The sequence below is a fragment of the Calypte anna genome, chromosome 9 (genome assembly GCF_003957555.1).
Source record: "Calypte anna isolate BGI_N300 chromosome 9, bCalAnn1_v1.p, whole genome shotgun sequence".
Taxonomy (NCBI): domain Eukaryota; kingdom Metazoa; phylum Chordata; class Aves; order Apodiformes; family Trochilidae; genus Calypte; species Calypte anna.
The window spans coordinates 20,484,730-20,507,499 of NC_044255.1; the positions used below are offsets into that span (position 1 = coordinate 20,484,730).

General features: G+C 41.0%; 1 protein-coding gene across 2 annotated transcripts in view; it reads right to left on the bottom strand.

Moving 5' to 3' along the window:
- FNDC3B (fibronectin type III domain containing 3B) overlaps positions 1–22,770 on the bottom strand; it is a 184,812-nt gene that overhangs the window by 36,276 nt on the left and 125,766 nt on the right. For both annotated transcript variants that reach the window (XM_030455890.1, XM_030455891.1), the window contains exons 9-20: positions 21,630–21,689; positions 18,808–18,946; positions 18,428–18,481; positions 10,273–10,397; positions 7,634–7,808; positions 7,000–7,086; positions 5,245–5,383; positions 4,632–4,703; positions 4,006–4,124; positions 3,384–3,489; positions 1,814–1,986; positions 973–1,086 (exon numbers count right to left, since the gene is read on the bottom strand). In XM_030455890.1, coding sequence (XP_030311750.1) covers positions 973–1,086; positions 1,814–1,986; positions 3,384–3,489; positions 4,006–4,124; positions 4,632–4,703; positions 5,245–5,383; positions 7,000–7,086; positions 7,634–7,808; positions 10,273–10,397; positions 18,428–18,481; positions 18,808–18,946; positions 21,630–21,689 — 1,363 coding nt within the window. The remainder of the gene's footprint in view (positions 1–972; positions 1,087–1,813; positions 1,987–3,383; positions 3,490–4,005; positions 4,125–4,631; positions 4,704–5,244; positions 5,384–6,999; positions 7,087–7,633; positions 7,809–10,272; positions 10,398–18,427; positions 18,482–18,807; positions 18,947–21,629; positions 21,690–22,770) is intronic.

The following is a 22,770-nucleotide window of genomic DNA, read 5'->3' on the forward strand; positions in this document are numbered from 1 at the left end:
CCTCATGGTTGGAGAGTGCAAATGCCTGCCCATACACTTATTTAAAAGGTAACATTTAAAAGTTTAGTGCAGCTTCTAGCTTAGCATTCCAAAATATTGCAAAGAATATTGACAAACACCCCCTACACTGCACCAAATGTTACACTGTAAAATTAAACTCAGATCACGTTTGTACCCAGGTATGTTGGCATAATGAGTTTATCTGAGCATCTTATGACCACTGATCAATTCTTTCTCAACAGGGCATCCTTTAGAGAAGAAACCCAGCAGATGCAGGGCTGGAAGGGCTGCTAGGTGTCCAAAGAAATTCCATGGCAGAATTCCAGCCCTATCATTCCATCTCACAACTTCATCTATGACAATATTCTTTCCTTTCTGCCCTAATTACATAACAATTTTTTTTTTTAAGTGACACCAAGTTGTTTTTTTTAATGACAGCTCAGTGCTTCAGCTAAGACTTATTTTAGAAGAGCAACCTCTAAGATTCTGGAGAATGGAGGAGGAACGCACACAAATTAAAAGTAAATATTTGGGGAAGAGACAAACAATTTCTGAGGGAAACAAAATACATTGTAAGCATCTGTGCAGCGTTAATTTCATATTGGAGACTCTGGCTTCAGCCAAAATCAAATATTTGCCTTCACAATTCCACCCCAGGACAGGCTGACATGCTAAAAGCCTGCAGAGAGAATTCCTACCCTACCAGTGCTCTATCATCTGACACCAGCGTAGGAGGTCTCGTGTCTGAATCCTGATCTGGATGACTCATGATCAACTTTCTGCACCTCTTTATAGAGGAAAGAAGAGGATTTTCTACAATAGAAGAGCCCCTGCATACAGTTTTCTTGCACACACACAAAAATAAGTCCCAAACTAGTGAATAGCTTCAAGCTTGCTTTCAAATTTTGCAGTGATCATATTTGTTTGGATAAGGAAGATGGAAAAAAAAAATGACCAGGGCACCCGACTTACCTCCCAGCTTACAAGGACACGTGTGTCAGACAGGAATGAGAGGGAAGGTGCTTTGCACTGGCTGGGTGGTCCTGCTGCCGTGGTGACTTCTGTAGCTTCAGAATATGGCCCATACTGGAGGGAACAAGGTGCCTGAAGGTTAATATAGAAGCCTAAACCCAGCATTTCTCAGAGGCTTGGAGCAAGCACACAGAAACTGATAAATCTTCTCAAAGGCACTAAATATCAGAGTTCAGCTTGAGACCACGTGAATTATTGCCAAGTTGAAAGCAGAGAGCACTTCCATCCTCCTGTGAGGCTGTGGGTGCTGGTGAAAGCATAAGCCACCTCTGATTTACCCAAGAGTGAGAATGTGCACTCATCAACAGAATGCCTCTACCTTACCTTAGTTTTTGGCATGTCTGCACCACAGCCCAGCACAACTGGCTGCTTGTGGATGTAAGGAGGAGCACAGGAACAGTAAAGCACGTACTGCAGTAAATATTCAGCTTTTTTAAAAGATAAAAGGTCTGCTAGGAGTTAATTTGAAGGAGGCCCAACTTGGGTTCGACATGCAGGGCATACTGCAGACATGGTGTGTAAGGTTTAACTCCACAGTCAGCTCAGACAACTTTTAAAGCCTTGGCAGGAGTATAATTTAAACACATATCAGCAAAAGAAAAAGCCAGTTTCAAGAGTCTGGTTCAAAACTGGCATCAGCCAGCAATGCAAAGGCAGGAGAGAGGCAATGGTGGCAATCACCTTTCTTTTGTCCATCTTCCCTTCACTTTTCTCATCACCAGCACTAACACAATCACTTTCTAGAGTCACCCAGCAAAAGAAAAGCCAAAGCTGCACATACCCCCCCATCATTCAGAGCTCTCACTCTGAACTGATAGGTTGCTCCAGGAAGGAGGTTGCTGACGGTGCACTCCAGCTCAGGACCACGATACACTTCAGAAACAACTTCTTCAGGTTCTGTCATTTCTACACTGTACTCTGAGACAGGACAGCCACTTTCTGATGGAGGGACATCTAGAATAAAATAAATATGTGTAATTTATTAATAACATAAGGATACATGCCAGGAAGCTTATTTTTCACTTTACATACCACAGATATACATACATTTACCCACCTACAAACTATAAGCAATGATCTTCCTCTTTGATAGATGCCTTTCCTACAATATCTCAGCATGATCAACAGCTTCAAAGCAAATGAATAAAATGACTGAACTCTACCCATTCACCAGGTCAGATAAGCATTCATAAGGGCAACAGCTTCTCCAAGACAAGGACCTTCCACCCCGGGAAGCTGTGTTTGATGCCAGGAGATGCCCAGCTATTTTGAAGCAGGACATAGTGGTTATCATCCTCTGCTGAGGATGAAAAGAAAAAGCTACTCATTTTCCCCCTCCCAGAATCAAAGGTGTTCTGGTGTGTGCAGAAACAAACAAACAAAAAGTCAGTGAAGTAAGAAGTGTATAAAGTGCACAAAGACTGGAACTAGCACTGAATACACCCTTTCTGGGACAGAAAGGAATGAAGAGGCACTTGGTGGCTGCCTGACCCAGCCCTGGCTGCTGGCTTGAGTTGGACACAGGCTGAGGTGGGTCCAAAACTACTACTTATATATGGGTTTTCTGGCAAAGCCTCATTAACACCCAATAAAAATACAAATAACTTCCATCCTTCAACTTTATTAGTCCCACTGCTTGCATTTATGAGATTCTAAATCTCTGTAGCACACTCTAAACCCTGCTCTTCACCTGAGTAGCCACTTTTTGGGAAATTGGCTTTATTTTCTGTGTTTGTATTTGTTGTGGGCACCTTTTTTCCCCATGAAAACAACATATTTGATAATATTTGCATGTTATCTCACAGGTCAGTAGCACATAACCAACCTGCCTTGTGTTCTGAAAAGCAATGGTTCACCATAAGGGGTTCAGTCTTCCAAGATACAACATGGTGTCTTGGATCTACAGGGGAATCTTTATACTGGTTGTGGGATAGATCTGTCTGTTAGAAATGGGAATTTATGTTAACAAATGATGCCAGAAAGAATCTTGAATGCTGTGAGATTATCATTATTAAAAAAAAATTCTGTTGCATGCTGGCAAGTACCTGTTATTCTGAAAAATGTGCCATTTTTTGACAGTTTAGTGTCATGTCCATAGTCCAAGTTCTTTGCAAAATTACAGGTGTCTGGTGGATTGTGTATCCTACTGTGGATCAGGATTTAAATGGCACCCAAAACCCCCTGGATGTTGTAACTCAAATTTGTGAGACAAATCCTACAGTAGAAGCAGCAACGCCCTTCTGCTAAGTCAATATTGCAAAGGAAACAAAAAGATCTTGATCAACATGGTAGTTTTGCAGTAAGAGGACAGATGGAAACTATTCAATAGCAAGATGCTCCAAAGATTTTACCCCACTGTAGCTGTATTTCTTTGTGCTTTGGCTTCCCCAAAATTCTTGGTGGCCGGCAGTGACCTGGTGCAACACTTAGGGTACGGACAGGTAAACTTTCAGAACACTGGAAGAGAAGAGAAGCTGAAGTTAGCTCTCTGGTATAAATATTGGAGAGTGGCACAAAAATTTGTCTTCTACAACCAACACTTGAAAGAAATTTGTATGAAAAATAAAGGAGAGGAGATGCTACCAAGTATGTTACTTATAAACGCAATTGATAGTTCTCTCGTTAGCATACTCAAAACTGTAGCACAGTATTGATGGCTAATGTTGTGTTCTTTATTTGATTTTCATTATTTTTAAAATAGTAAAGGCCAAAGTACTCAATCATCCAAAAAAAAAAAAAAAAAAAATCAAAGTAGGAGAAATAGAGGTGTAGGTTGCTGAAATGATTGTAAAACAAAAAGAAGGGAATGACAGAAATCACTGGCTGGAAAATGGAACCCAAAAATTTAAAGAAGAATTCAGCCAGCTGAAAAGTAATGCATTATTACAACTAACCACCCTCACTGCATCTTCATTCACCAGCTTTGATCCTGGCCAAAGTAGTTATCAGTCCTTACTGATAAATAACACTCACCTGACTGTGCCCACCAGTGCTGATACAGCATGCCCGGAGTTTATACAAAGTGCCTGGTTTCAAGTGAGTACAGGTATATTCTGTAGCTGAGCCACTATATGCCACTTCCCATTGGTTTGCTAAAAAATTAAATATACCCAAGTTTAGAGAAGTACAATGTAAAGAAGTCTAGGAGAAAAGAAAATCCTTAATGTGGTCTCCCACAAGTTATCTCTTTGTCGTAGTTATCAATGTTAATGTTACTCTGGTTACTATTCCTGCTTCAAGACATGCATATACATAGTCATATACAAATATATATCTACTTCCAAACAGAAATATGTCTAAAATATATTAAAATATCAAAGCAAATAGCAGGTTCAGCCCTATAACCTAAAAATCTACCCGTATTAGAGAAAAAGAGCTTACTTTAAAAAAGAAACCCAGCAACAAAGCAAAACCCACAACACAAACTCCCCATAATACAACCCAAAGTGTCCCAAGAGCCCTGCAAGTATCTAACTCTGTTTCAAGCACATCTGCAGCATTAGTGCATTAATGATAATAACAATAATAGCCCAAAGGGTCAGTACTTCTTTACAGTATCCATGATGGATTGAAATGGAGAAAACTTGTTTCAAGTTTACCTTCCGGACTTCCTTGAGAAATCTCTAATAGATACTTTAGGATTTCTGAACCCCCATTATCCTGTGGAGGATCTAAAAAAATAAATAAAAAAAAAAATAAGGCAGGTTGTTAGTAAATCAAGATTAGGAATAACAAAAAAAAAATCACAGAACTTGTTTCTGTTCCTTCTACTCCACAAAATCATTGAAGAAACAACACCAATTTATAGCAGACAGAAAAGCTTTCAACACGAATCAGAATAAGGTACCTGCATAATGATGCTACTAATAAAATGTATGAAAAAAACATTGAAATAGATGCAGCATGGAGGCTTGCCTCATTGATAAAAGAAGCAGCTTGGACGATGCTGAAATGGGCTGTGAAATTGAAGGTGAAAAGCTTCAATATAGACTTGAGTGAAAGTGAAGTCAGTAAAAACAAGCAATATTTTTGATCCTGAAAACATATGAACCTCTACACCTTTTCATATATTAAATTACTTCTTCAAGCTCTTCAAACATGTTCAACTCTGCTCTGAGAAGCAGCCTGAATTCTAAGTACAGAGTTACATCATGTTATTTGAACTTATTATGACCCAAAAAAACACTACTGCAACAAACTCATCAGACTTACCCCACTTCACACTGAAACCATGAGATGTTATTGGCCCCTTAATAACGGGTCTGGTTGGAGGTCCTGGCCTGTCTGGGCTTGTGGTACAGACCAACACTTCACTGGGAGAACTCCTTCCTTCCACATTAGATGCAAACAGCTGAAATAAAACCACAAGAAGTTTACCATTGTTTACTGTAACATTTTTCTGACAGTTTTGCTTGAGATTTCCTTTAGTAATTGCATTAAAACGGAAAGAAGGTCACAGCCTAACAAAGCCTGTGGGATTCTACTGATGGGTACTAGATTATCACATTGTTTCTTTATAAATCACACTGATATTTCCCCTCCTCATTAGTAATAATTCATGACATGCTTAGGAGAAGATTTTTCCCTTTAAAAAAGAAAAGTTGTGGCAACACGCCATTATTTACTCAAAAAACAGTTGAAAACAATGACAGTAACTATGCTGCCCTTCCTGTGGAGGTACTACCAAATGCTATTTAATACAAAATAATTCAGAGTATCAGAAGTCACACAATTAAAAGCTTAAGTAGCATGAGACACAAATGAGAAACCTGTTATCTACAGCCACTGAAAGGAGCAGGATGCACAGGAAGAAAACTGTCTCAGCCAAATCCTTTGTCTCTACTCAAGGACACCTTCTGCTGGCTTCAGGGAGAAGGTTGCTAAGAGAGAACACCAGGACCTGGCCAGGACACTAAACAGATCAGAATCATAGAAGAAATCCCAAATGGTCCAATGTTTTGTGGCTGCTGAGAGCTGGATTAGCTCATGCTAGTCTCTGGGACAGGGATCTGCTGCCAAGGAAGCAAGTAATAAAATATGTATTACAATTGCTAATAGTAAATATAAGCTAGCAGGAACTTTTCCACCTGGGAAGCTCTGTTATTTTCAGGAGCAGACATTTCTATCCTCTTTCCTAGTACAGGAATCTGAGGAATACAGCTTGCAATTTTTAAGGCCAAAAAAGCAACTGAGGTTCTCCAGCCTGTGTGCCCACTTTAACAAAGTCCTTAAAAAGTCACTATCAACTCTTGTGTCACATCCCTTGGTTCTTCTCTGGCTTTTCTCCAATTATAGACCTCTTTCCAGGTACAAATATCCCAGGAACAGCTCGTTCTCTTTAACACTGGCATGGGGCACTCATGTTGTGCTTGACAGCCTCAGTGGCAACAAGGCTGGTGACTGAACTCTGTGTTTGCAAATATACTTCAGAGCATCTTCCTTGGGTGGGGTACCTGTGTTTAGGAGCACTTATAGACCAGGAGATACCAGCACTTGGTAAAAAAGCAGCTCTAAAACCAGACACGTGTACGTGTGAGACAGAAAAGCTTCAATTTCTGCATGCCAGAAGAAGGCAGACCCTGAGCTGGGAAGATGTGCTTGCTGGGTCCTTACAGATTTATCTCCACTTTGTAGTAGTGATATTGTTTTTGTGACCATGGATCAGGTTTTTGGGGAGCAATGCAGCCAGCTACAACCACCTCAGACCCTGAGCAACAGTTCTACAAGAGCATATCTGAGAGTGCTCAGTGCTAAGAATTATGCTCATTTGAAAGAGGCTGAGCAGTGAGCATCTCCTGTGACAAAAGTAAAAATATCACTCACAGTTTAATCTGTTAGGTCTCAGTATAAAATAAATTTCTCTTTGATGATTCAGGTTCACATGTAGTAGTAATAAGGTCACTACATTGCCTGGAAACAACCTGACATGGAAAATACCATGCAATGACAAGATGAAGAAGATTTTACCCTGAATTTATACTGTGTGCTTCTTCTGAGATTCTTCACAGTACAGGCTTGCTCTTCTCCAGTGTACTTGGGATGAAACACGCTATCCTAGAAAAAAAAAACAAAACAAAGAAATTCCCATAACTGAGGAAAAGTACTCTCTCTATCACACTCTGTAGCTAGAACACACCATAGCAAAGGGGCTTCATAGCCAAGTGCTTTTTATTATTACTAATTTCAAGCTGCAGGGCCACAATCATTTTCCTTCTACAAGGACACTGCAATTCATCTGAATAATACAATTTTGCTGTAAAATAGGCTCAAAAAACATTGTGGCAGCTCAACACAGAAACAGAAGTGACAGATTACAGAAGGCAAACGCAGCACACAGCAGTGAGAAGGACACAGCACACAGAACTGGTTAAGGACAAGCTGCTATGGGTGACAATAGAGATTTTGAGCTCAGGATTCCCAGTTTTGCTGTGGAGGAGAACACACAACCACATAGCTTCATCCTGCCAAATAATACCCAGCTCCCAAAGTAGCAATCCACATGAAAGACTCTCCCAAGTAGCAACCCACAATCTTCACAGTGATCTTGAACCAATAAATGAAAATTCAATCTAAGTCACACAGTATAATTTAGAGTCCTTACATTATCCTCCTCCTGAATTTCCAGCGTGTAGGAAATCACTTCCTCTGGGGTGCATCCTTCTACTTTGTTCCACTGCAGTGCAACCCACGTAACACCAGCTCGAACGAGCCTGGGTGCAGAAGGGGTCTGAGGAATATTGCCTGCAGTGTAGCATACCACCTCCTGGCTGTACCCACTACACAGGGACAGAGAAGGAGAAAGAGGAATATTAAAAAAAAAAAAACAAAACAAAAAAACAAAACAAAACTTAGAAAAAACAAACCTCAGTGTATTTAGAGAAATATTTCACATTTTCAAAACATCTCGACAATGTTAAATGAGTCAGGCTGAAAAGATGAGCACACACTTAGGAAATGCCAGGACTAGGAATAGCAAAAAATGCAGGATTATTGACCTCACAGTCAATTTTGCAGATCTCATCACAATAATATTAGAAAAAACAAAATTTGGTTGCTTAAAAATATTAAATTACCATTAACTGTGAAGTAGAGGAAAATATCATTTAATGAAGGGGAACTAAAACATGGGAAATAAAACCTCAAGTATTCAACTTTTAGATGATGACCTTGAAAGGCAATTTCCACCTTGCAGAAACACAGAATAAAACATCTATTTAAGCTACACTTCTGCAAGTTGAGTGCTCCAGCAAACCTAGTCCCACTGTTTCAGACATCCTCTTCCAAAGAAAGCAGGAAAAAGTTATCCAGTCATGGCCACACATGCTCAGCATCACGTAGGAACTGTCTGGTGCAGCTTCCTAGCAGACACCTTCCAAGCCTCCAGGCTGACCCTACTTTCTAATTTTCCCTGCCCAAATTTCTCTGTTTTTTAAGATGTGCATGAAGTTAGGGGGTTTTTTTTGCCCATCTCAAGTTGCAACCAGAGAGAACACCTGCAGCAGAGAAGATGCTTGCTCTTATCTTGTCTGAATCCCAGCACCCTATGCCCTGAAATTTAACAGCAGTTGGGTCAAACAAATGTAGGAAGGGTTCTCTTCAGACTCCTGGCAGAATTTCTTATAGTCAATAGAAATTTGAGAACAAAGTTTAAAATTGACAGATTTGGGTGAGTTGTCAAGGACAACATCAGAAATCTCAACTGGAGAGAAAGGTTCTTGCAGTTTTCATATCTCTTATTTTGTTGCTGAAAAGTTATCATGTTAACTTAATACACACAAAAGTCACATTTCATTCTCTTTTCTCAAAAAGGACTCATTTCCTGAGTCTTTTTTCTCAAAAGTTATTTTTTGAAATATTCCTCTAGTTTAAAAAAAATCCGGTTACAATTAAGAATCCAACAAGGAAAAAAATCATATTAAATTGTAAGCCCACAAGCATTACAATCAATGAAAACTACCTTATAACATGAAGTGTTAGATGACATTATCACATCCAAATGTGGAGGTCTGTCTATAAAAAAAATACATGTGCTTCTGGTGCTTATCTCCTGGATTTATATGAAGCAGCTGATCATAAGTATAGTTCTAAGTCCACTCCCTCCACAATTAGCTGAGGAAAAAGGGAGGAAGGTTGAAGAATGCCCGAAGATATTTTAAAAATCTGGAATCTGGCCAAGAGAAGAGATTCCAAAACTGGGAACTTTGCACAAAACTGGCTGCCCCCTTTCCAGTTGCACTCAGAAACTCCAGTTCAAGACCCTTTTCTCTCTTTCAATCCCTCTGCAGATCAAGTATTGTTTGGGTAGGGAGGGAAGCAATCTTGCAAGAAGTTGGCAAAAGGGGCTCTGTGCACACATGAACAGTCCCAGTGCATCTCAGAGGGAAAACACAGGAAAATCAATAAAGTAACTTCTAAAAGCTACACATTGGTAAAAGGTTTGTGTTTTGGAAGAGAGAACACAGGAATCTCTCTCAACAAAACACACATATACCATATATATGTTTCTTTTTCTGTCCTTTATGTAATAATGATTAGATTCTGTTTAAGGACAGGAGGACACAGTATTGGAGAATAAAACATTGGATGTTTAGCTTCTTCACAGCTAAGCTTTTCCTGATGACTTATCATCCTCACTTGAATGCATCTGTTCATGTGCAAAGCAAAGGAGAACTTGAAACCCATCTTGCAAGGCTCTGGGGTGTGCCTGTCCTAGATGGGTCCTGGCTCTCTCCTCCTCTTTCCCACCCCATCAGCCAGCCCTGCCAGCCCTGCTGAAGAAGGAATGGACTGTGCTGCTGAAAACAGACAGAAGGGCTTTGCTTTAAACCAGAAAAATAAATACATCAAGATTCCTTTCAAAATCTGCAGCTCAACTTCCTCTTGCTTGTTTTTCTTGGTTCGCAGAGGTCCCTAGTGGCAACTTTACATAACAGATGTATTCTTTTTTATTAGGAATAGATCACAAAACACCATTTAACACCTGAAAAGGAGCCTATCTTTTAGGCTAAGCTCATCAGGCTGAAGGTATGTGGTGATTCCCTGGGAGATGACTGCTGTTCCACTGGGAAGGAGAGACTTACCCTAAAAGCTTTAGTAGCAGAGTAAATGCCAGACACTGGAACTGAAACCCATAAAGAGAACAAACAAACAAACAAACTCCAGAAATTCCTCTTTTCATTGCCATAAATAATGATAACTTTTCAACAACCCCTTTTTCTCAAAAAAGAGTGGGTAACTCACCTAGTACCAATGTCATTCTGAGCTGCTAATCGGAAGGTGTAACCCAGAGCCGGACAGAGCTTAGTCAACTTGCAATGCTTCTGGCTTCCAAAGTAACATTCTCTGAAACCACTGTTCCTTTTTCCCTAGAAAGAGAGCAATCTGTAAGCACACAGCTATGAAACAAAACCACACGCTGGTTACTTTAAAAAGAGCTGTGAAATGATATTAGAATGAAGAGGCTTTCAGAGAGGCGCTGCGTGAGGCACTGACAGCTTTGCTCTGCTGCCTGGAATGATGCAGATCCATACAGTCACTCTGCTCAGATTCCTCCTGCTTTTGCATTCTCATCTTCAGGAGATGTAGCTACGGCTTCTGCCATCCTACCTGAAGTGCAGTTTATCCTACTCATTAACCAAAAAACCGTGCAAGGATGAATGAAGGAATCTCGGAATCAGCCCCACCAGGAAGGCTGTGACCAAGATTTCTTCCAGGCACTATCCCCTGCACCTCAAATCCCATGTAAACCCTCCGTGGTCCTTCCCAAACACTCAATCCCACAAGAGGGCTCTCGCTCCCCACCATCCAGCTCACAGCCAGCCCCAGCAGCAGCCACCAGAGAGGGACAGGGACAAGCCTGGCTGAAACCCCCTGCTCAGCCCCACGCCCACCAGGGCACAGAGATTTCCTCATCCCAGAGATAATCTTTAACATGCCAGGTTCTGTAGCCATCCTGCTGCTCAGAGCAAGCTCAAAGCATGTGATGAGTCAAGAGGATCTGCTGGAAAGCCTGCAACTTTGGTGAGAAACTTGGGTGCCAGAGGGATGTTTTACGGGAGCTGCACATCAATGTGACCTGAGTGATGAGGAGCTTCACCCTGGTGAAACCAAGGTGAGGCAGCAGCAAGAGAGGGTATGGAGACAGCCCTCTGGCTCCTGAGTCCTTCCTCTGGTACTTAAAGTACAAACCAGGATGGCTGAGGACAGGGACAATCAGAAGTTCACTCCCTCCCCAACACATTTAAACCAAAGCCCCTTCTCAATCCAACCCAAGTTGTTATACTCTAGGGCAAAAACAAAGGCAAACATTTTGCAGGACAGAGACCTCCAAGGTGACAAAGAATAACTGGTCTCACCCTGTGCCACACATTCAAAGTGGTCACTTGGAAGTCTTTCAGGAGAAATAGCCTGGACTGCTCAGTTCAACATTAATAATAAATAATATCTACCTGATTTGAAGCAGTTTAAAGGAGGTATAACCTCAATACTTGGATGCAATATTAACAGACAATAACATTGCAAAGTAGCCCAAAGTACAGCAGAAGATAAACCTAGCAAATCACAGCCATGTGCTCATCTGGTGCATGCAACAGGTAAGGTTTTACCCATCTCTGTGACTTTTTCTGGTGCAAGAGCTTTATTATTCCCTATATTATTTCTGGCACCTGTTTTCATTTTATCTTGGTAAACGTAACATCTGCTCACAGACAAGACTACCTGTTTCACCTGATAAATACCAGCTTGAGAGAAGACATGATATTTCTACACCTTAGCAGACTAACAGGAGAAGGACTTACACAGGTGTCCCATGCACCATTCCTCCTCGACAGTCAAGACATCACCTCAACATCCAAGATGTCAAAAATGCCCAAGTGGAACATACATTTTTCACTGGCCCATTCTCCACTTCCTATTGATTTTCACCTCTTTCCACTCGGGATTGCAACACAGAAAGGAAAACTCCAGAAAACGTTTGTAGCAAAGCTCCAGATGGTGTTTATGAAGCTAGAAATTCTCTTGCAGACCTCCAGCACTTCACAACAATTTGGAGGCACTGAAGAGACATTTAGAATGGTGGCAAAGAGCCACGACTTTTATTTTTACAGTGTGATCCTACACTTGTACAACTTGGTTTTATACACAACTCAACTTTATCCACCTGCTGCAGCTGGAACATCACTCAAGTAAATTATGGAATGAAACTGGAAGAGAATCATGAACCTAAAGCAAGAAGTCCTTTGTAAATGAGAGAACTTTTTCAGATCTAATATCCCTAGATACAGGCTTATAGGATAAAACTCCTTTTTTGGACAAAAATAATAGGTGGTCACCACATTTCCCAGATAAGCAATATCATATTTAAAATCCAGGTTACACAAAATCTTACTAGTAATCCTGTGTCATACTAAAATATCCTTTCATCAGTGCAGGACTACTAAGAATAGAGTATTTTTTCCCCTATGCATAGTCCATTTCACAGCTGTAAATGTACTGTATTTAATTTTTCTCTGTTTAATGACTTCACTATTAGCAAACCATTTGAAAAGATTTAATATACTGCTTTTTTTTTTTTTTCTGCTTAAGAATGTGAGCTCTTTTAAATTGCTTCCTTATGCTTTCTCTCCAAGAGAACAAGGTGACCAAATACTAACCATGGGACTGACAATAGATGATAGTGATGACTGGCTAAAACAGAAAATCATGGAAAAATCTTAAGTGCAGACAACACCAGAACTGAGAGCAGTGGGAACTCCCATTTGCCCAACTGATGAACTGAAACTTTGCAGGGATTGCCAAACATTTATGTTATCTTCAACTTTATAACAGTACACACTCTGATAGTGTATGTATTTTTCTCCAAAACTGGTATTGTACATTCCCCAGACTCACTCAGAGACCAACTGGTATTCAAATTACTCAGACTGGCTGGTATTTTGGATTCTATTGGCACTAATTGGAGGGGCTGGCCGATATTTCTAATTATCCTGGCATTAATAGCCTGGAAATAGTCTCTCCACTCCTTCCCTCCCAAGATTTATGAAAGCACTAATGCTGGCATAATTATAGACAGGAACAACTGGCAGCCTGGTACTGGCTGCCACCCAAGAGTCTTACAGCTTTCCCAAAACCCCTTCTCCTATTCTTTGTGCACTCGGCATCCAAGTTTTAATCCTTTAAATAATGTTTCGTAAGTCGCTTAAAATACACTGTATCATTTCCTCAAATATTTCTAAATCCACAGATTTTAGGGGGAGAGCAGACGCTGTCTGACTTCTTCCCTAGCTCTGCTTTCTCCAGCCTGCTTCCCTATTCTTCACCAGGACAGCCCATACTGTGATGATCATCAGGGCTTGCCCGAGGAAACAAGAACAATTCAGCTCAAGAAAGCCATTAGAATTTGCACAATACTATAAACCAGCATTTTAACACAATTTTCAAGAGTTTTTTGACTGCTATTTCAGCTTTATTTCAAGCTCCACACTCACTTAAAGCAGAGTGCTTATGTTTGCCTTGGAGAAAGCATTTATTGAGACAAGGGTTATGAGACTTTAAATGGGTTTTGTTGACTGCATTCCTTGCACTAGATTTAGTAAATAAACACAGAAGAAACGGGCCACAGCAGGTACAGTGGATGCAGAGACAGAGAACAGAAAACCTTCCCAAGGCCTCACAGCAAAAGCAGCCAGCATCAGATCTGCAACCAGGAGGGCTGGTGGCAATCTGCTGCAGGTCATGCCAGCATTGCCTTCTGTGTTTAGTTCCAGTTGGCAATAAAAAGCAACAGCCTGATATTCAATCTGACAGAAAGCTGTGTAGCAAACTGTCAGCAATTACTACACCACACCCTAGCATCTCTGCAAGGCATTTACTGTGCAAGTTCCTATACAAATTATTGAATTTTTTGTATACACAAACATTTAGAAGACAGAACAGGACCTATGAAACATCCCAAAATTATACTCAAGAACCAACTGTATCCAGGGCTTTCCTCTTGCATGTCTCCCAGCAGCAGCATGGGCACCAAAGTGATCCAGAGGGCAGGAAGGTGAACAAATACAAGTCCAGGCACGGAGCCCTGTGTGTCTGAATTCTGGTGGAACATCACTGAGATGCAAGACCCAGATATTCAGCTAGTACAAATGAGCACATCTCTGCCAGCCTCCAGAAGTTTAAAACTTTGTGGTAGAACAAAGTTATATCTATTTATCTACATACAAAACTTAACTATTAACTCTCGGTCCCCAAATCATTAAATAGTGAGGGTACTGTATCTGCTTCTCTCTTGAGCAAATCAGAATGAAACACTGCCTGGATCAGAATTAAAGCTGCTTTTGAGTTCTCCACAAACCAGCAACACACACTGCATGAGAGGGATGTCCTTGTCTCTGGCTCAGAACAGCCTCTCCTTTCCCACAGAGAATGAATAGGATACTCTCGCTACCCATATGCACAAGAGAAACATTTATTTACTACCACTTAATCACAGAATGATTGATTCACATCTAATTAGTAACAAAGGCCTGATTCTTACAGCAGTGCCAGCAGCATTTTTCAATGCAGTTACAGTTTACTGATTTTGATGAACGCTGGCACCAGGAGAAAGCATCACCTCCTTCACACGGATGCTTTCTGCTCACTCTATTTTTAATGTTATTTTTTCCAATTAGCCTTTTGCTTACCCTGAATAATCAATCCTGGCAAAGTCATCACTTGGCTAGTTCAGATTTGGAAGTTCAAAGGATTTGGGTTAGTGAAGCTCAAAGAAAAAAAGAGCCAGAAGGTGGAGTTTTCCTTAATTACAACTTCTAACTCTTTGTGTTGCCAGACTACTATTGCCAAGCCCAGCACCCGAGGTGCAGGCATGTACCAGATCCTACCAAATTCCAAAATATCTGAGAGGCTGATCCTAACTCCTTTGAAGTCAATGGAAACTTTGGAAGTGTACATCCAAATTATCTGAGCAACAAGTCACTGAACTCATCTCTTACTCTGCTGTTAAAGAGGAAACATCATTCTCCATAGTTCTTCATGCATTTTAAGATAACACAGTTTATTAGCAAGGAATCACAACTATAATTCAAAGACCTAAAGAGAAAGGAACTATTTGCATTTTCTAAATTACAATTAACAACATTCACATTTGAAACACTTTAATCCAAACTGGGAGGGAAAAAGGTGGAATAACAGGAATTACTGTATCTATTGACTGCTCTATATTCCAGTCTGCAGGTTGGGAAAAACCCCAAAACTCAGAACTAAAGTGAAGAACAAGAAGTTGGGTAGGAGTGGCTCATATTAAGCAGCATAACACATGTAATTCCATGGAAGAAACAATTGCAATTAATTTGTGTTTCATCTACAGCTCATCTAGTGAGGCAAGAGAAGGTTTTTGAAGTATGTATGAGAAGCCAGAGAATGGGAAGTGTGTGCCTACTCTCAGGAAGGCACAATAAAATAAAAATTCCCCAAAGTCCTCTCTCCAGCCCCCTGAGACACCTTCCAGAGAAGAAGGGAACATGTTGGTGGGGTGGGATGGGGATTGCCAATAAGCACAGCAGGGTCCTGGGCAGAGCCCCAAGCAGCCACCTCAGCCCTGTGGGACTCCCCAGTTGAAGCCACTGAGACAAAAGATGCCACCCTGTGACTACAATTTACAACCTCCCCTAACCCTAGGGCTGTAATACATGCTGCTGCTGCTGTCATTTGGCAGCAAGAATTTATCTTTTGCATCTACAAGTGATGCCACCTGGCTGTATTTTAGATGCAATGAACTATGCCTCTGCCCCTCTAAAAACAGGAGGTACCACCTGAGGTACCAGTGAGCATCTGACATGCTACAAACTCTGAGTTATGCCAGAGAGACAAGAGTCATGCCTGGGGAACACTCCAGCATGCCTGGGAGACAGGTGGACATGCTCACCTAACCACCTCCATCAGTTCCCACATCTCCTATGCCCAGTGCCAGTTCTGTTCCCACAGTCTGAGGTTGCAGCCTTTGCACGACACCTTTTGCTGGACCTTGTGCTGCAAGGGCTTTCCAGGGCTCACTCACACCTCCTCCTTCCCTGGGAAGGGACTTGGCTTCTCAAGGTAGACTGCCATTTCAGGGTGGCTTTCCAACTTGCTCATCAGATAGATTTCTTGTTCTCCACTCCTGCAAAGTCCTCCTTGCTTTGCAGTCACTACTCCATTTCCTCCTGATCGGCGACTTTCCCCTGTTTATGTTTAATTCTGTGCCCTGTAGCTAATGAATGTTGCTCTAGCTGAGATCTGGCAGAGCATTTGCTGGTGCCTGGCAAGAGTCCTCCTCTTCCCTGACATATTTATTTCTTGATTTCACAGGCACACAGTGTGGCATTGTAACCAAGGCAGTGCTTTTGCTTACGCAGAGTTTACACGACCATGCATGAGGGCACGGGGGTGCTACAAGTGAATTCTCTTTTGTACCTGGGGACCTGTACCAGAGGCACCACTGCCACATGAAAAAGCAACTGGAACAGCTTCCTGAGGTTGCTGTCATTGGTAGATGAGGCTCCTGCAGCTGCAAGCACAACCAGTCTACATCTTCAGGATTTTTCTTTGAAAAGCCTTAATATGAAGTTTTCATTTATCAACCCAAAACTGCATTTCTGTCTCTTATCAATAGGAAAAAAAAAAATGTCATGGAAGTTCCACCTGTGGCATTAACTGTCTCACAGACAACTACAACTCAGTCAAGAATCTTGTTAAACCTTTGGATAGGAACCAAATTAATTTGTGCAGGGCTATTATTCTTTCATCTCTGCTGGCTAGCCATCCACTGGGATCTCATATTTCAGGATTGCTATTGAGGAAAAAAGGTAATTAAGACAGATAGACTAAGGGAATCAGGATCCCTTCATTATTCCCCATTGGTACCTGAGCTAGCCTAAAGCAGACTACTCTTGCCCTGTGAAAAGCAGACATCATAACAATTCCTTCTGAAGACAAAACTCTAGGAATATACTCCACATATTAAAGGTTTCAAAGAACAAAAGCATTATAGAATTGCCTTGCATGCAGCCAAAATTATGACAGGGTTCCATGTGGACAAAATTAATATCCAAAGTATTTGCACTGTATTAATGGTTTGTTAGTCTTTCTTCTGACAAGACCTGGTGTTGCTCCCCTTCCCTTTGCAGGCTGGAATAATTCACATTTCCACTGCCTCACTGCTGGGTGCTGTTACCTTCCCATGGCTCCAAGTCACTGAAAGCCTTGCAAGGGGTCACAACTGCACAGTCAAGCTGTCACAGAGGTGTCATGGGATCATCCTGGCCCATCCTTTTGGAGAAATGTCTTTTTAATCTCCTCTCCCAGACGTCACACTCCACTTTTTACTTCTTTCCTGACAACCTTTTCCCTTCTGCAATGCAGAGAGGGTCAGCCTGCCTTGCTGAAATTATTGTTAAACTTCAGGTCAGTGGGTTTCTCATCCTGCAGACCCCACGTGCTGTGATACTGCACACAATAAATGTTTAATAGTGATGGGTTCCAAACATCCAACACGTAGCAGAATGATCCTAGAACATATTACTAGCAAAATGATGTAAAACTATCCATAACAGAGTACTCCCTTTAGAATATTATTATAGACTACTAAAAACCTCCCGAGATGTTTCTCAGACTGCATAACTAAACCCTCCTGCACACTCTCAGTTTCCTGAGCCATCACTTCTTTGTCTTCACATCTTGTCCAAGCCTGTTCTGTCACTTGATAGAGATTTTCTTCCTTCAAAGATGATATTCACTTGCACAACGGAAGGAGGCAGGAAGAAATTAGGGGATGGAGGGAGGACTCACGACCAGAACCTGTCTCCAGCAAATACTCCACATCTCCTGCTTTTGGCACTCTCCCATCTGACAGTGTGCTGCTTGCTAATGATGCAAGATATTTGGGACAGAGCACGGATTTCCTTTTGTGTCTGGAAGGGAGCTAATTGCCACTATGTAAAGGACACAAGTATTTTAAGCCTGAACACATGCCCTGTAAGAAAGGGCTTGAAGATCATGGCTTTTCTCCTCTGAGAAAGGAACAGTTTTGTTCTGCACGCAGACAGCATCCAGAAGAAAAAAGATCACAGAGCTTTAAGATACATCACAAACAAGTATTTCTAATTAACAAATAAAGTGCACCAAATGAGCAATAAAGTTAGATTTCAAGAGTACAGAAGCAGAGTATCATCTCTGCATATAATACACTGAATGGTTTCCCCTCACTGCCCCTTTCACCTTTCCAATTCTTTCCCTAAGACCATCAAGATTTCATTTTCCTCCTCCTTTCTCCTGTATTTAATTATTTTTGTTTACTCAGCAAATCCTTGTAAAGTCTGAGTGCCATTTATTTATCTATTTATTTCAACTAGTTACTACTGACCTCATCCCACTCCAGAAGGTAGCTGGTGATTTTTGAACCATTATCAATGGGTGCCTATGAGCAAAAACAAACAAAAGGTTAATTTGGGGAATAAGAGAAAACTACATCCCCTCCCCCTGAGGCAAATGACTGAAGTGAAAGTGAAGCTTGGGGTTTGCACATAACTTGGCAACCTCTTAACTAATACCAAGAAGCTGGACATAATGAAACACATACATTTTAAAAGTCAGTGCATGGGGAGGGATTTGTCAGAGTACAAGAAGTCCAAGTCCCTTACTGAAAAATGACTGTCTCAGCTTACAATTATTTTCAACAGTTATGCTCGCTGTCAGTAAACTGTATTTTTCACTGCTTTCTTGCCTGATCCAAGAATTACCTACCTTCCATTGTAAGGTTAAGGAGCTTTTGGTCCTGTGTGAGGGTTTGGGTGGGAAGGGACACTCTGGTGCTGAGCTGTGAGTGGTGAAGCTGACTGGCTCTGAGCAGGATCCCTTTATTGAGTTGTATGTTGCATACACCCTGGAAACAACATTCAAATGGGTTAGAAATTTGCTGACAGCCACAAATGAGAAAGCACTGTCTCATCTACAATATCTGACTACCAAAGCATCCATGATTCCATCCACTAATATTTCTCACAGACCAGTGGCTATCATTATTTTACTTCACTTGATACAAGCATACAAAGAATGCCCAGCAGAAGAGGAACCTGACAGTGTTTAGGGCAAAAAATGAGTTTTCTTTTCCTTCCACCACCATCTCCTTGCCTATTGCCAGCCTTCCATACCCTGTGATAAAATCCTCTTCACAATACAACAGGAATGTGAAATAAAGTATAAATAAAGTATAATCAATTATAATAAAGCATGAACTTTAATGCCTGGTTTGCACATGATTCAGGTGTAGCATCTTGTGGGGGAAACTGCTGATGTCCTTCCATGGGTACAAGCTTCTCCTGCATAGCTCAGGTATCAACACTTGTTGGACCTCCAGGAACTAGAACTATTCTAAAACCTTCAAAGTGAATCTGATTCCAGGGAAATCCTCTCTGTATCAGCTCAGATGAGGATACACAATATCGAATAACGTGGGAAAGTGAATACAATACAGTTAAGCACTTCCTCACGAGGTGCTTCTCTGAAAAACTAATGATGTTATTTTTTTCCACACAGAAAAGTGCAAATTGGAAGCCTTCTCCTGAAAAAGAAATATTCAAACCATGACCAGATGATGACCTCTGAGCTGGCTGTAGCTATTGTGCACTCAAATGCAGAGTTTAAGAAAGGGCAATTTCTAAACTTGGTGTAAGGAGAAAAGGGTAATTTCTGTACAATGGCCACTTCTGTAGAATCAGACCTTTTGGGGAGGCTCACAAGAACTGTTCTGGTGCTGCTTTACCCATCATCTGTTAGCAGCCAGGAGTGATAACAAATGCAATTAATTATTTAGGTCTGTATCTGGCAAGGGGTATGGATGTGTGCTGGAAACCAGCACTGCTGAGCACCATCATCAGGAATACAACCAGGTGGGGAGGACCTGAACAAGCAAATCACTGAAAACTGAGCACAGTCTCCTCTGAAGGTACCAAAAGAATATTTCTGGGAGAAACACAGGAGGCAGATTCAGAGGGATCCAGGCTCTTCTGGTGCCCCAAGGCCCAGCAGGGCAGGAGCAAGCACAAGCAGCTTGGCTGTGTGGACACGAAGCCCTGAGAGATGCTGCCAAGGACAAGGAGATCTGAGGCAGTCTGCTGAGCAACTGCTGGCCCCATAGATTTCTTTACTTAACAGATTTATTTCTTGACAGTCTTTAAAATGTAATGCAGCTTCAGGGAAGAAAAAAGATTGCCATGGAAAGCAAACACGGTTTGGTTTCCCCCCACTCCAAACACAGCCTGCTGCTTCTTAAGCCTGACTTTTCTATTTGGCACTCACTTCTTTTGAAGCAAAAGTTATTGCTAACTGCTCACAAACCATTTATAATTTGGCAAACCTGCAGGAAGGAGGAGGAAGCTGTAGGTAGAGAGAAAGGAATCAGCCAGGAGATGGGGCAAATACCCCCAAGCATCCCTGAAAATGGCTTGAGACCTCAGCACCACATTTCTGCTGGCTGAAGCTGGCTTTAAAAGTGATGCTCAATTGCTTCCAGCAGGGAGCTCAGTAGTGTTTTACAACCTTTCCCTCCTCACTTCCATCCATCTGCTGCTAGGGCTGGGACTACTGCCTGGCTTGGGCATCCTTCTAATGTATAAGGAATTACTTTTGCTCTTGTGCTTCTACTTTAAAAGTTCATTTTAGGGCTCCACTAGAAGGTATCCTTAAAGAAAAAAAAAAAGGTTAAAGAATCTATAATATCAGAGAAAACCAGACACAGGTTGGTGTTGAGTCTTTTGTAGAGCTCAGAAGGAAAGTGTTTGCTCTTTAAAATTTTTTGAACAGTAGCAGCCTCAATGTGAAAAAGCACAGCAAACCTAGCCCTTGTCTGGGAAAACAAAAAGAAAAAAACAGACAGGAGTGAGAGGATTTTTTTTAAAAAAAGGATATTGAGCTTAAGTGAACAGAATGTGAATTTGAAGCCTTGGTACATAAGGCAAAGTCTTTAAAAAAATGCAATACGAGCAGCAAAGAACACAAAGTGTTAAAAACATCAGGGAGCACAAACAGAGAACATGTTAATAGTTATAGGCACAAAACACATATTTAGAATCAAAGAGAAATATGCTCTGACAATACCAAGAGATACCAGTCTGAACCCATTTTGTGGGGTACATGCTGAAACCTCTATGGTCAGATGGATCTGCAGTCAGCAGAGTGGATTCAGAAAGCAAGGAGAAGTTAGGAAAACCCTGTGCTGGAATACTCAGAGCCAGCACAGCTACTTCACAGTGACTGACAAATAAATACCAGTTACTTGGGGCAAATTTTGAAGCAGCCTGAGCTATCCCATTTTCAGGCACATGCACTCCCACACCTTTTATACATACAGAAATTTGGATATGTAGAGAACCAGTATGGAAATTTGGATATGTAGAGATTTTCTCTTAATATAGCTCTGACAACATGAGAGAAAATGAATTGTTCATCAAGCACTCTCATAACCAAGTCTGAGATAACATTCATCAGAAAATATTTAGAAGCCACTGATATTGATTCTCACATAATTGAAGAATTTATATTTAAATGACATTCACACCTCCACTCACCTGACATGATAATCTGTTGCTGGCCTAAGGTCTTTCAGGTTATATTCTAATTCTTCTCCACTACAAGAAAAAAAACCCAAACCCAACAAATCAATGAATTTTTACAAGCAGTATCACACACAGCACAGTGATTTTTCCAGTGACTATTGACACCCTCATATTATGATTTGAAAGCAGAAAAAACCATCCCACCATAGAAACACAGTAATAAATAATCTATCAACAATTTGCAACAGGATTCATGTATATTGAGAACCTTATAAAGCTCTGTGTACATAATAGAAAAGTAGGTATCCCAATTCATCCAGCAATCTGGCTATATGGGGTTTTTTCAATGCTTTCCTTACATTTTTTGTTGATATTTGCACAAATCCCATGGTGTTTTTCAACCCTCCCAGAGCTGAAAGGAGCTGAACCAACACATTACTTTTGGACTTCCTGCATATCCTTGATTTCAAAATACTTTCTAAAAAGTGAGTCACTGAACTTTAGAGGAAAAAGTGAATTTTCTTGCACAACTGTTTCACTTGCTTGCTTTCTCTACCAGAATCACACTCCCTGTGAGGACCATGTCCAAGAAACTTTTAATTAATGCCCTAACAGCTGGACCCAGCTCTCTTTCAATACCAAAAAAGTAAAAGCATGGAGTTTCACATATTTTAGGGAAAAAACCCAACATATAATCTATTAATTTCTAAGGTAGCCAACAAAGTTAGGGCTATTCTTTTCCCTTCTGGTTTTTTTGCTGGTAAATGAACACCAGGCTCAGTCATGTGTTGCCAGTTCTGTGAAGATTAAGGTATGGGGCAGCACATAATAAGTACCAGCCAGCTCATGGAAGTGTTTGCCTTATTCATGTTCTTATTAAAACATGGGAAACTAAGTTATCAGTTTAGCATAAAGAAATATTTCATAGATAGCTGCACAAATATTATTTGAGGAAATACCTCGAAAGGAAGAGAACAAAATCAACCAGACAGCACATGCCTGCTGGGCTGCCAGGTATACACCAGAAGCCCTTTTTTTTTTTTTTTAAATAGTCCAAAATACCCTGCAAATTCAGTTTTTTCCCTCTGAAAAAGACAATGCATTCAACATATTGCAGGCTTTCTTTTGCCTATAGTAATACTGATCACAGCTG